General features: G+C 47.2%; 1 protein-coding gene across 3 annotated transcripts in view; it reads left to right on the forward strand.

Annotated features, from left to right (window-relative positions):
- Positions 1-1,958: 1,958 nt before the first annotated feature.
- LOC148341222 (uncharacterized) overlaps positions 1,959-13,389 on the forward strand; it is a 30,589-nt gene continuing 19,158 nt past the window's right edge. For all 3 annotated transcript variants that reach the window (XM_088288763.1, XM_088288764.1, XM_088288765.1), the window contains exons 1-7: positions 1,959-2,128; positions 4,316-4,384; positions 7,663-7,831; positions 9,094-9,438; positions 9,952-10,254; positions 11,411-11,578; positions 12,950-13,144. In XM_088288763.1, the coding sequence (XP_088144889.1) occupies positions 2,027-2,128; positions 4,316-4,384; positions 7,663-7,831; positions 9,094-9,438; positions 9,952-10,254; positions 11,411-11,578; positions 12,950-13,144 (1,351 nt within the window). In that variant the 5' untranslated portion in view covers positions 1,959-2,026. The remainder of the gene's footprint in view (positions 2,129-4,315; positions 4,385-7,662; positions 7,832-9,093; positions 9,439-9,951; positions 10,255-11,410; positions 11,579-12,949; positions 13,145-13,389) is intronic.

Raw genomic sequence — 13,389 nt, forward strand, 5'->3', positions numbered from 1 at the left:
TCATTTTTATCATTAAGCAGGTTTCTGTGATGATCAGTGACGCATCAAAACGTTGACTTTAAAAAAAACAAACAAAAGAAAACAAACTTGGAGTCGTCTCTAGAAAAAGGCAGCACTCATTGTCCCTGGCCCTGATAGCTGTCACGACTTGTAGCAACTATATTCACCGTGCGCCCCCTCCTCCCATGCAGGCGCCCCCTTCCGGGGTCCCGTGGCACCAGCCGGGGGGTCCAGACCTCTTGGACGAGGTGACTAATCTTAAAAAGCTGGAACCATATTGAGAGCGGCCCAAATAAATGGCGGCGGCATGTCAAAGGGTTTAGCTGACAGATTGATGAGATGAGGAAATAACGGAGCATCCTGGGGGGGCCGCGTAGGGGGGGAGCTCGGCTCTCGCCCGCAGGAGCCAGCGCAGGTCAGCGCTTTGTGATTGTGTGAGCGCCAAAGGGCAGCGCACGGTGTGAGGCGGCTTGAAAGTCCTCGTAATGCTACCGTCAGACCTTTTTTTTTTTTTTTTTTTTTTGTGCGATGAGATGATGTGTTTATTTTGGAAAAGAATAGCAATCTTTGCGCTTTGATGAGACATAAAAACTAAATCCACAAAATACAGAAGAGCGTATTTCTGATAGATTATTGGAGAACATTGATTTTTGGATTTTATTTCATTTCATAGTTTTTTTTTAAGGTAATTAAACAGCCATTTATTTATTCATTCATCTAAATTGTCTTTTTAATTTGCATTTTTGTTTATTTTGCAGTTATTTAAACACAAAACATCCCCTTGAAAAGGCAAGTTCACATTTTTCATAATCCGTTTTTGGATATATTTTTAAAAAACAATTATTTTATTGAAGGTACCGGTAGGTGTATTTTTGAAAGCACTTTGTTCTAGACAAAAGTGTCTTTTTTTATTCGTATGCCCCATTCCTGTTAAACAGGATTGCAGGCCTACAATATCTTGGTCGATGACATTCTGACAAAAAAAAAGCCCGCATTTTTTTTGGAGCGTCTTAGCAACAGTCACTGTGGCTCCTGGATTACCCAAAATGCATTGCAGCGCCCCCACCGAGTACTTGTTCCCTGAGCGCTCTCACTTCTTTATGGCAAGTTAAATAAAACATTTTTTTTTTTTTTTTTTTTTGCCAGTGTTTACAAATGTCCGGCAGAGGTGAGAGAGAGCGCTTTAGTCGCGTGTGTGTGTGTGTGTTTGTGTAGGCAGAAAGAGGAAGGGCTCCAGTGGGGGTGTTTGTTGTGGTTGCCACGGCAACGGGCCCCTCACTGGTCCACAGGCACAGTTAATATGACACCAATGTGCCATTTAACTGGATTTTGCTGCTTTGCACGTCGCCAAATGAAGAAGCTCCACTTTGAGATGCACTCTACATAATAAGCTTTGCGTGCACGCACACACACACACACACGCATACACACACAATCGCTGCTGAGCTTCTGATTTGTGTGCTCGATAGGCTGTCGTGTTTGCACACAGCTCGCCACTATATGACCTTAATGTAATTAAGCGCAGGGACATTTGTGCTTTTGTAGGGCAGACACAACCTGACCCCCGCTTTGTCTCGTCACCTCTCACCTCTGGCACGGAAAAGCCTCGTTATATTCACCTCATTATATTCTTGCAAACAAGCTGGCCGTTGTCCACGACGAAGAAAAAGTTTTGTGTGCGGGATTATGTCAGAAATTCTGGAGCTGGTTGTCAATAAAATGTGACAAATGGATAAATATCATCAAGTCAAGTCGTGTTTTGATACATCACACGATGATACGTTTTCTGGGCATGGGTTGGGCAAGTTGTAATTTCTTGTAAACTGCGCCTTATTAAAAAAAAAATTGAAGCGCCACACCCCCTTCAGCAAAAGCATGTGCATGTACGCAGGAATCAGTGGTAATAATTAACATGTGTGAGCTATTTGAGGTGGCTTGACCTCCCGCCGAGAAGCATTTGAAGCGCTTTGTCTGTGACGCTGTCAAGCAGTTTGCAGGTGTAAATGGGTGCTTAGTTGGGGAGAACATGTCTTCGGTGGCTTCCAGAAACACGGACTTGAGGCGTCCTCGGAGGCTTTTATCCAGGCCCAGGCGTCCCGTCGGCAGCTGGCAGCCCGAGGCGCTCGGGGTGAGTCGGCAACCCAAACTTTTTTGACAATTTTTGTGGAGATTTGTCAGTAATTTAGGACTTGGTGGTTTTTGATGTTTCAGCTTGGTGTTCCTTTTAGGATGATAAAGTTCTGTTTTTTCATTAACTTAGCATCATTGGTTCATACAAGAGGAAAGCCAAAAGGCAACTCACTTGCCGACGCCCATGTCACTCACCTGACCAGGCCCGACCATTTAAAGCCACACACATTCATAGTCAGAGAGGTTATAGGGTGGAGCGTGCAGTGTGGCGACCTCCGGTGGATGACAATAATACATGCACCTCGTATGCATATTTTGTATCAATGCAGTTTTTAATTTAATAATTGCTAGCGTAACCTTGCCTCAGCATTTTTAGATTTCAAACAACCTGTCAAGTCAGCTCGCGTCAATAGGGTAGCAAAAGTCCGAAACCCAAAGACCGGCACCGCAACACCAACACGGTTTGGATTAAAGGTAAAAACGTGTTCAACAAGCAAGCAGCATCCGTTCGCCTCCATTCAACTTTTGCTGATCTTTTCAGCGTCATCTCGCTGAATGCAACCTCATGCCGGGCGCCGAGCCCATCGCTCAGATTGCAGCGAGCCGGCTCTGCACCTCTGCGACACTAATGAATGTTAAGTAGGTTATCTACTGGTGCGCCACCGGCCCGATTCTTTGTCAGCTCGGCTTTTGTGGCGACGTCCCCCCTCGGAGACCCCCCGAAAATGACGCCTGCGCCAATAGTCGGCGTATTGATCCCCGGCTGGCAGATTTTGAAACCTAAAAGGAGCTCTGTAGCGCCAGCAGGAGGCCTTAGTGACTCCCGCAGCTCATTTCAGGGTCACGGAGTCCTTGCAGCCGCCTGACCTGGACCCGGACCCCGACCGGCACGCAGCGCATCACCCGGTGCCTGAATGTTTTTTGCCGAGGATTGGTCGGATGCTCATGTTTGCGCTTGATTGTGGCTGACCTCTCGCATGCTGAGGTGGTCGGCCTGCTTCTTTTGTGTGATGGAGGTCCTTTTTTTTCTTTTTTGTTGTTCTGAGGTCCAGCAACTGTGATGTTGTCTTCACACTACAGGCAAACGTGGCGCAATTTTGCAACTGTGACATATGAAGGGCACCCGGAAATGAATTGAAGCCTTTTTGGAAAATGGTGCTGACATAACAAAATGAGGAAAAAGTGATGCGCTGCGAGAGCATCTGTGGAGTTTTGCAATGCTTTTATTTTCGAGACTTGTATGCGTGCGTCTGAACTCCCCTCCCAGGGGAAAAAGCGCCGACTGCTGGCTGCTAATCAAACCGTGATGAAATGCCTATTAATAGACCCCAGTGGCAGGTAATCAGGCAAATTAATAAAACATCCCCAAGTGGAGAGCGAGGCTCCCCGGAGGAGGCCGAGCAGATGGCGACGGGAGTCAAAGCGCAGCCGGCGCTTTGGTGATGAGCTCCAAATTGGTAATTCGATCAGGCCTCCTGCTTCACGTGGGTCACGTGGACAGGAAGTACCTGGAATTGGACGCCGGCTGGAAAATCCCATCTGCCGTGAAGCGTCACGAATTCAGTGGCCAGTGAAATCGATTTTTAATATTTCCATACATTTATTTTTACATGCATTCTCTAATAATTCACGCTTTTAGCTGTCCACAGATCCTGTTTAGATATTTGTTTTAATCTAGGATAGTGCATTTTTTAAATTTCATGTATTTTTGAGCATATTTAGTTGCAGGTAATCTCAACACTGCCCCCTGTCTTCCTCTCATGGTACTACCCTGTTGCCATTTTCCCCCTTGCCTCCCCAACTCTGCTTTGAGGTGACAACACATAAAATATCCCTGTAGCGGAGAGCGAGCCGGACGAGGCAGCGTGCCGAGGCCTCGCCGCGCGCCCGCCATGATGGATGACTCGACACGAGGGGTTATAGCGGCGGCACCCCCCCGGCCGGCCGGGTCGCTGTCCCGCCCGGTTCAAAAGCTGGAGGAGCAGATGGAGTCAAAACGCGTCTGTTGTGTGGGCGAGCAGACTCCATCAAGTGGTGGCGTTAATCAAGACAAAGGGCTTATTAATGTACTCCACGTAGTTTGAGGAGAGGCTGGGAGGGCGTCCTTCATCACTGCACTTGTTTTCTGTTGCGACTCTTAACAAAATCATCAACATCAACGTGTCTGTTTTTCTGTTTGTTACAGAGACCGGTCTTTGTGTCTTTTGTCCGCAAGGCCGTCTTATGGGAAAGGCCCGTCGTCTCCTGCCGCACTGTGAGTCATCACGCGTGCATTTACACTAATAGTGTGGCGCCTTGAGATAAGAGTTACTCCGCTTTAGCTTTTCAAGATAAGAGCCGTTATTCAGCAGAATCTTTTTTGACTGGTGAACAAAAACTTTGAATCATAACAAGCAGCACTTTGGCAGCTTGTGATCAAGTGCCGAAAAAACTCGTCTAATGCCACTCCCAGTTGAAGTTTAGTATCTAGTAGGCCTGATCGGAAGGAAAAAAAAAAAAGCTGAATAAGTCACAAAAATAGGATCAAATTTTTGTCCCAAAACTTTACGGCATCAACACAGTTTACATGAATCTTCATTATATTATATTCATACTACTCATCCGTTTTATAGACTGTTAGCACCTTCTATTGGTGGAAAGTCGATACTGCGGTCAAGCGACAAGCTTGTCCCAGTCCGGGATTGTAACGCTTGGCACCATTTGGATTGGACATTTCTGTTCATTTTATGCACCAAAATTAATAAAATGTTATTCATAAAAATGTCCAACTCTTTATGAGCGAACACCTCTCCTTTGCATAGATAAGCCTTGCACCTCACAGGCCTATCAAGATAATGATAAGACTGTTCTGATTGCACTCTTAAAATGTGCAGTTATACCATGAGAGTCAGTAAATTTCTAATGGGATGGACAAATATGGAGAATATTTTGAAGTCCACAAAAAGTTGCGCGATAAATAATAGATTAAAGCCGCAAGCTAAACCATTGGCTAAGTGGGTGCGACCGTATGATCAGCGCATCAAGCTAGCACACCCACTTGTCGCTCTTTTGTTGCGTGCGAGCGCTCTTTAGGGTTGCCGTGGCGACCGCAGGCTTCCTGTCTCGGCCTCCGGCTAAACAAACAAGTAAATGGCCCGCGCTGGCCTCATTTGCATACGAGAGCGTCTTTGCCACTCGTGCCCGCTGCTGTGGAATAAATTGGCCAGCCTGCCGCTTTTGTCACCCGGGGCCACGCGTCAGAATGCACAGGTGCCCAAACAAGCCCACAAGATGGCGGCAAAAATGGCACTCGGCCATCTTGTGGGCACGAAGCTGGAAACGGAACTGTCAGAGCAGTTAGATTGATTCAAATGGCGTAAGTTAAAGTTCCAGGAACTGTTAGTTGTAATTTAAACAATAACGAGAGTCCCTCCAAAAGTGCAAAAACACAAGAATGTCAAGTTCAGAAAATATATTTTTAAAATTCATAATTACATGCATGCAATGCATAAAATTACAAATATATGTAATATAAAAATGCCCAGTAAAAATAACTTACAGAGCTGAAGGGGGATGATTTTCTAATTTTGTGTATAAAAATGAATACATAAAATAAAATTTAAGGAAAAATCGATTAAATTCCACTAAAATAATTAAGAAAATTTCTTATTTCACCTCCTGTAATTTTTTTATTTTTATTTTGGACCAAATTCTGATCCCAATTGATGTAATTGCATGAATCAAAATACATAAATTAAATTAAAATGCCTCCAAATTTAATTTCACAAATATATTTTAGATTTAAAAAAAATATAGAATAAATCCTACAAATAAATATCAAAATATCTTCAAAATAAATGTGAAAAATGCGACGGACAATTTCACCGCCTGTCAAAATTATTTTTTCTAATTACTTTAAATGAATGTGATCTTTGCACTGATGAACGCAATACGAATAAAAATAATGTTAAAATAAATACAACTATCTGGAAAAAATGTTTTTTGCTGTTTCAGTCTCTAAAAGAGTATTTCACTGAGAATTTGACTGTTTTGTTATTTTGTGTTTGGGCATGGTGGGGGTCTGGCGAGGCTCTTCGGTAAAGCGAGCTCATTGTCTCATGGCAGAAAGTCCACAAAGTTTCTGCTGCTTGGGAGGCTAAGCCGCATGTGAGCCTGGCTTCTGACACCGGCCCATAATCACATTTGCGTCCTCGCAACAATGCGGCCCACTGTCGCCCCCTCGCCATCCGCCCTTCCTCGCCCCGCTGCCCCTAACCTTCATCCAGCCTCGCAGACCCCCCGAACCCTGCAGCAAAGCTAATTACACCCCGCAGAAACACAAATCTCCCTGATGTAGAAAGTCACTTTTTGGGGCTTTAACCTTGTTAGACCCGAAATCTGCTTTCTTGCCAAGACGCGCGTGTGTGCGTGGACATAGACACGCTTGTGTCCTTGCCGGCTAATGAAGTGCGTCTGCATCAGCTCACGGTCGCTGGCGTTGGAGGTGCCTCAGCGTCCATCTGCGGGCCAAACGACGCCGACCCGCTTCCTGCGTGGGCTCGTCCAGTGTGACGGCGGTGGCACAAGATGGCCTCTAACGACATTAGGCTGAGGCGGCGTGTGGGTTGCCTGACGCCAGCAGGTCGCCACGTTTCCTGGGCGAGGGCATTGCCGTCTATGCTTTGATCACGCTTTTTCAATGCTGCGTCCTCAAAACACTAAAATACAGAAAAATAATTGAAATAATTAAAAAAATAGATATATTTCAAAATCCTCAGTTTGATGGCGTGCACGGAAGCATGAAAGCAGCTTCGGGTTGGCGTGCGGCATGTGTACGCCCTCCCATCTTTTGAGGGTCCTGAGTGGCAGGTAATGAGGGGAGGGGGGGGGGGTCTGGGTCTTGTTCTTGTGCCTCATTCGTGTGCATCACAAGAATGCAAATCTTTAAAGCTGCACATCTGAGAGTTTGAGATTTCCAAGCTGATCCTCTCAGTGTGAGGCTCAGACACTGAAACACCCCCAACCACCACCACCACCAGGACCACCCCCCGCCCCCGCTCTTCTCCATCCATCCCTCCGTCACTCTGGCCCGTGTCTGCTCAAATTCTGCGTTAAAAGGGTGAGGCGCTTGCCTAAATCCAAGACAAACACGAGGACATTTATTCTTATTTGCTCTGGAAAGGTCACTGTGGCTGCTTGTTCACCTTTTCGGGGGCCGTCTTGTTTACTGAGGAGCGTAACAAAACGCTGTAGTGGGTGGGATGGCCACACGAGGGAGACAGAGATGCCTAGTTGCTATTTAAACTTGTTTTATTTGTGACTAAAAAAAATACTGAAATGCTCCTAGCGTATTATATGAAGTAAAATAAGCGATAATTAAATTAATTATCCTACTCGTACTAAAATAAATGTAAAAAAAAAAGCAGACAACACAAAATTTTACATAAAAGGAACAAAGAGAGGAATAAATGTTTTATTTTCTGCATGAAAATATTTCCATTTCCCATTAGAATGTGTCATATGAGTAATTGTCCTCTTTCTCTTTCCCTCCAGGTCCGCCTAAGTCCCCAGCGTCCGTCTGCACTTTGTCCTCGCTTCGTTTCTCACATGAAGTCCGACTGCCAAGGCCTCAGACTTCCGTATTTTTTGAGCTCCAAGCCCCGACCGCAACCTCCATCTGCGGGCAGGCGGCCGGTCGTTCGTCCCTGCCGAGCACCGCCGGGTGAGGCTGACTTAACCGCCGCATCAAGTGGATTTGGGTCACTTGCTGATGAAACGCTGCCGTTTGTCTCTTTGACTCTCCCTCAGTGCAAACAGCGCCGCCCTTTTGGTGGGCAGAATATTCAGAGGCGACAGGGAGTTTGGCGGCTCCTTTTTGATGTGAAGGCATGTCGTCTAGCCCTCACCTCCGTGTACTGGGAAATGGGAGCGCGAAGGGTGGGGGGCGCGTAGCTCAGCACGAGCAGCCTAAAAAGTCATTATTCCGCCATATGGCGCCGGGCCCGCTCACAATTGCCCCGAAGGAAGCCGGCGCGGCTCGTATGCCCCGACATGTCATTCACACGCGCGCGCTCGGACCTAACAGATGGGAATGGCGGCGCATTGTAAGGGGCAACAGTGCAGCAATGTGGTCTCTTTATCCCCTGCGCTGACTCCTCTTGGCGGAGGAAACAAGAGGAGATTGTCCAACGCCACCCCCCACCCTCCATCTCGCACACACACGTCTAATCAGCGGCCCGCCAAGAAAAGAGAACGCGGTGAAAAGAATTGGGGGTGTGCAAAAGGGGAAAGGAGAGAAAGGCCAAAGGGAACCGGGGTGGAGCCGCATGACGGCTTGAAAAGGAACGATGAAGACTTTTGCCAGAAACAAGAATTCAAATGGTGTCCCTCGGTCTTAATTGTTGCGCATCAGTAGTGACATGCTCGAAGGAATTATCGACAGTACAACACAGCAGCCCAAAACAATCAGGCTTGGGCTTGAAAACAAATAAAAAATGTCAGGAAAAGCCTCCTCGAACCGCTGAACTTTATTTGTTTATGTTTTTCTTCAGCATTAACTTAAATCAAGGTGGAAGGAGTTATGAGCAGTTCAAAATAGCAGATAGTGGAAGAAACTCCCCAAAAATGTCAGGAAAAGCCAACTAAAACATCTGAACCTTATTTGGCTTCTTACGAAGGTGTACACACTCATGCTTGTCAGCCTTAGCGTGTTTTTTTTGTTTTTTCCCCAGCTGTTAGCTGATCCGCATCCAGCGTGATGGCGGCGCTGCTCGTATTCGCTATTGTCAAGTTGGGAATGGCGACAGCTGCTCCCGGCCTGGCGCAGCGTTTTTTCTTTTCCCGCCTTTTGTTCGCTCGCCCAGCAGGGGAACGAGTGTTCTCACTCTGAGGGCACTGGGAATGAGAATGTCAGCCGCAGATGAGCTGGCCGCCGCAAAAAACAAAAAGCTTTTCTTCGTATTTTGTGGTGTTTTGTCTTTGAAGGAGCTGACGGAAGCGCGCGTGAAGTCGTCCGCTATGCCGTTGCAAGTCTACCTCCCGTTCCACCGTCATCCGCCGTCCAGAGTCCGCATCCCGTCCACTTGGTTCGCGGAGGGACGCATGGCAAAGCATCCCATATACCCGGCGGTCTTGTTCCCAACGGTGGGAAAGTTGGACGTCATCCAGTGGGTGCACCCGAAGCGGGAGAACCTCACCGGGAATTCCGCCTCAGTCCGACTGAGTCGAAGCATTCCGAAGCCTCCTCCATGTCGGACTTCAGTCGTCCGTCCTCCAGTCTGTTCAGCCGGAGCACCGACCTGGCCAGCGGCCGGAGCAGCGTCTCATCTGGTTAGCTTTAGCTTTAGCTTTAGCCTCCTTCAGCACATCTGCGAAGAATGCTTCTCGTGGCTGGTTTGCTGAGTTGTAAAGATTATTGAACGTTCAACGCCCAACTTTAAATGCTCATCATCAGGGTAAAAAAAAATTCGTCCCTTTTCTCATATTATTTCCAAAAAATGAAATTCTGCCCTTAGGGAGGCAATGTTGAATCTGTCAATATTAGTCAAAGTATCAGTCATCAAAATCAGACGATTCTCAAAGTGCACTAGTGCTCCCTCTAGTGGTACGCCAAAGAATCACTGAAATGTTTTTATTGACATTCTATTAGCATTCTGATTTTTAGCTTCAGTATTCTTATTTATCATTATAAATGCAAAATATTTTAAGGGAAGCAACTTACTCAATACAATAAGTCATGAATTCAAAATCTCTGCTGGTAGCTTTTCATTGATGCAACACCGCTCAAATGTGACCCGATTCATCGGTTTTACATGTGCTAATCGTGCGATGTCCGTTTCGCAGAAGATCCGCGGCAGCTGTCATCTGCATCACCAAACCTTCCGAAAAGATCCAAAAGTCAACCGACTCATCGGAACGTCGAAGTTGGCTGTGTTCCGGTTAATTCTGGACCACCTAATGTCCGCCGCCCTTCCCGTAAACCCGAGGTCATCTTCGGAGGTCCGCAACGTGCCGTCACAGACGTTGTCCCGTCACTGGACCTCCGACGCGGTCTCTCCGCATTGAGTCCCGGGTTAGCGTCGAGAAGATCCCCCCCTGCGGACCCCCATGGCTTGCCCGTGCTGCCTCCCATTTCCCCCTGGAAAGGTGAGCGCCACGCATGCTTCGTAAACTTGCCGATTGTCTTCGCTGTTGCTTGACGTCGCCTTTGAGCAGACAAAGAAGCGTCTCCTGCCAGGAAATACCCAGCGAGCGTCTGCTCTTTTCCGCGAGGCGTCCAAGATAAGCCGGTACCGTTTAATTCGTCGTTCTAAGGCGCCCCCTCGTTGTAAATCCACACGGGCCGCCGCTCGCCACAAAAGAATCGAGGCCCATCTTTTTCCCGCGGACGCTTTTTTGGTGAAGGCCGGGGCCGCTGACATGTGACTCCTCCGGGATCTTCGTGAAAGGACGCCAACAATGTAGGAATTGTGTACGGATTTTCTTCCTTTTTTTTTTTTTTTTTTTTTTTATTTGTCCCGGCGGCGGGCGAGCGGGGCCTGGCGGGGGGATAACATCGCCCGCTGTTCTCGTCACGATGAGTGTCACCGCTTCATTAATTTCAGCAGCAAAAGAAGAGCGGTCATTCCAACAGCATAATAGGCCGTCTTTATAATAGACACTGTCGAACCGTTCCGATAAAACCGCCCGTGGCTGACCATTGGACCAAAGCAAAAATATGCGTGCAATTTCACATCCAAAGTGAACAATTTTCCCATCATTGCAGTCCTCCACAAAGATGGCCGACAAATGCAGTCATCGTTTAGCCACACAAATGGAAGGAAATCTAAATCTTCACACTTCAGATAAGGAAGTCCGTGCCGATTAGCTGCACACGTTTCTACTAATGAGGGCTTCAAGGCAAAAGCGGGTTATTTGCAAAGGTGAGACTTTTGAGCCTCAGGTCTTCGCTCACGGAGGTCCGGCAGTCTGCGGATTTTACTAAACCCGGGAAGACTTCCCAGTCCAGATCTCAGCTGCGATAGCGACACGTGAGATGACGTCCTCGGGGGAGAATCTTTGGTATTTCACCATAAACGTCATTCCTCCCCCTCCACAAAGACGGCTGACGAGCGTTTTTTTTTTTTTTTTCAAAGAAATGCCACATTTTTTCTGTTTCCTACGATTCTCATTTTTCCTTTGTCATTTACTTTATTTGCATAAAATCCTACTGAAGTGGTCAACAAACTCAACTTCGCCACAAAAATGCTACATTTTGTACGTGAAAGTTGAGAGCAAAATTTCAGAATTTCGGCGTTGGCAGGGCGCTGCGACTCCACGGCGGCGTCACCGGATTGGCACGCAGACCTCGGCGGCACTCACTCCGGCCTGTTTGACGATGCGAATGCCGTCGCACCCTCGTCGCCTTCGTCCCGCTCGTCTCTGGATCGAGCGGCCGACTCGACTGGTAGCGGAGATTCGCCTCGCCATGGTATGTAAAAAAAAAAAAAAAAACAGAAATCTCTCCACCACTGATCATTGTATTTTTTTTTTTGAGGGGGGTGTGATAGCATAAAATTGATTTGTTTTCTGCTCATCGAATGGGTGGAGTCGCAACTCCACAATTATAGCGACGTCATGGATGTGTGTGTGTTTTTCCATACAGCTAATGTCTCAATTAGCCACGCTTCCCTTCCTCCAATGTGGACCATGTGGGCGACTTTCTGTGTCCGCCCAAAGTGCACAAAGCCACTCACATGTCGTGTTGTGGGTTTGTGTTTTATGTGTGTGTGTGTGTCCCCGTCCAAATGAAGACTTCCCTCCTGGCTAATCCCCAACAAGGTGTTTAACCTGCTTGCTTGTCCCAACCACTGTCTGAACCCCCTGACCTTTGACCCCCCCCCCAGGCGGTGGAAGAATCAGGATGGGGCGCTGCCACAGCAACCATAGTGTGATACAATCAACTCAGGGGGGGCGTAACCAACACCTCACCCCGCCTTCCCAAAAAAGTGCAAATCTTCAATCCATTCATAAATTATTAAATTCTTTAGATTAAATTCCATTTTTGCCCCAGAATTCCCCAAAAACGTTTTTTAAGGGGGGGGTGCAAATTATTCAAAATGAAAAACAAAGGAATTACGTGTGAAAATATTAATTCTGTCGAGCATGTTGTGTTTGAGTGGGTGGCAACAGCGGGATTAGCCCCCAGATTAGCGTTTTAGTGGCGGGCGGAGCTGCTGTGACAAACCCCCCCCCCCCCCCCCCCCCCGCCACCTCCCTCCCCAAGTGTCCTCTCAGTCTTTTTGGCCACTTTTTGGCTAATGATGAAGCGGCCGCAAGTGTGGCCGTCCGTTATCCCGGGATTTCCTCTCCCAAAATCCACAAAGCTTTTGCCATGGCCACATAACAAATGAGCTCTTGGACTTTCTCCCCCGGAGGTGGGGGGGCCTTCCCGCATACTTGTTGGCCACCACAACGGTGCGCGTGTGTGTGTGTGTGCGTGAGTGTGAGTGAGTTCGACAGTACGTGTAAGTGATTGTGCGTCTGTTTGAAAACCCCCCGTGTGTGGAATTCCACCTCCGCACCCGTCCAACGTGGTTCGGGACGAATTTGCATGGGCACCCAGCCACACTGTCACTGATCCACTTTTAATTGGGTGTGACGGCTGCGTGTGTGCGTGCGCCGTTTCCCATTCGAGTTCAACAAGTCATTCCAAGGCCAGAGGTGAACGTTCATTTCTAGATCACCACAGTTAAAAAAAATAAATAAAAAAATCTTAATGTCATGACAAAATAGAATGTGTCCTTCTTTTATGATGCATCGAAACAAGTTTGTATTCTGTCTTCTGTTGCGTGTGTTTGAGATGCGTCCTTGTGTGCGGGCCTGGCGGCGTTGACGGTGGGTTGCCATTCGGGGAATTTGGGCTCGCTGTCGCGTGTACGGCTGCTGCTGCTGCAGCAGCCGTACACGCCGGAGAGCACGCTCCACGCCGCGGCGGGCGAGGGCGACGAAGGCGACGCGTGGAGCCCCCGCCAAGATGTCATGGTGACCTCACAAGGTATTGCGTCTCACTCAGCAGTCAGGCTTTTCTTGCACTTTTTCATTTCTGGCGTTAGTTTTTAAATTGACTTGGTTCATTTTTTTATTGTATTTTCATTATACTTTTTATTAAATTATTAGTATTAGGTATTTTATGTAATTATTATTTTATAAAATACACGTCCAAGTATATTATATTATATTATTTTTGTTTGCTTACATAATTATATCTTATAAAATTCTAAATTTTATTTCTAATTCATT

This window comes from Idiotropiscis lumnitzeri, chromosome 2, assembly GCF_059441095.1.
Source record: "Idiotropiscis lumnitzeri isolate Australia: NSW breed Sydney's pygmy pipehorse chromosome 2, RoL_Ilum_1.0, whole genome shotgun sequence".
NCBI classification, from domain to species: Eukaryota; Metazoa; Chordata; class Actinopteri; order Syngnathiformes; family Syngnathidae; genus Idiotropiscis; species Idiotropiscis lumnitzeri.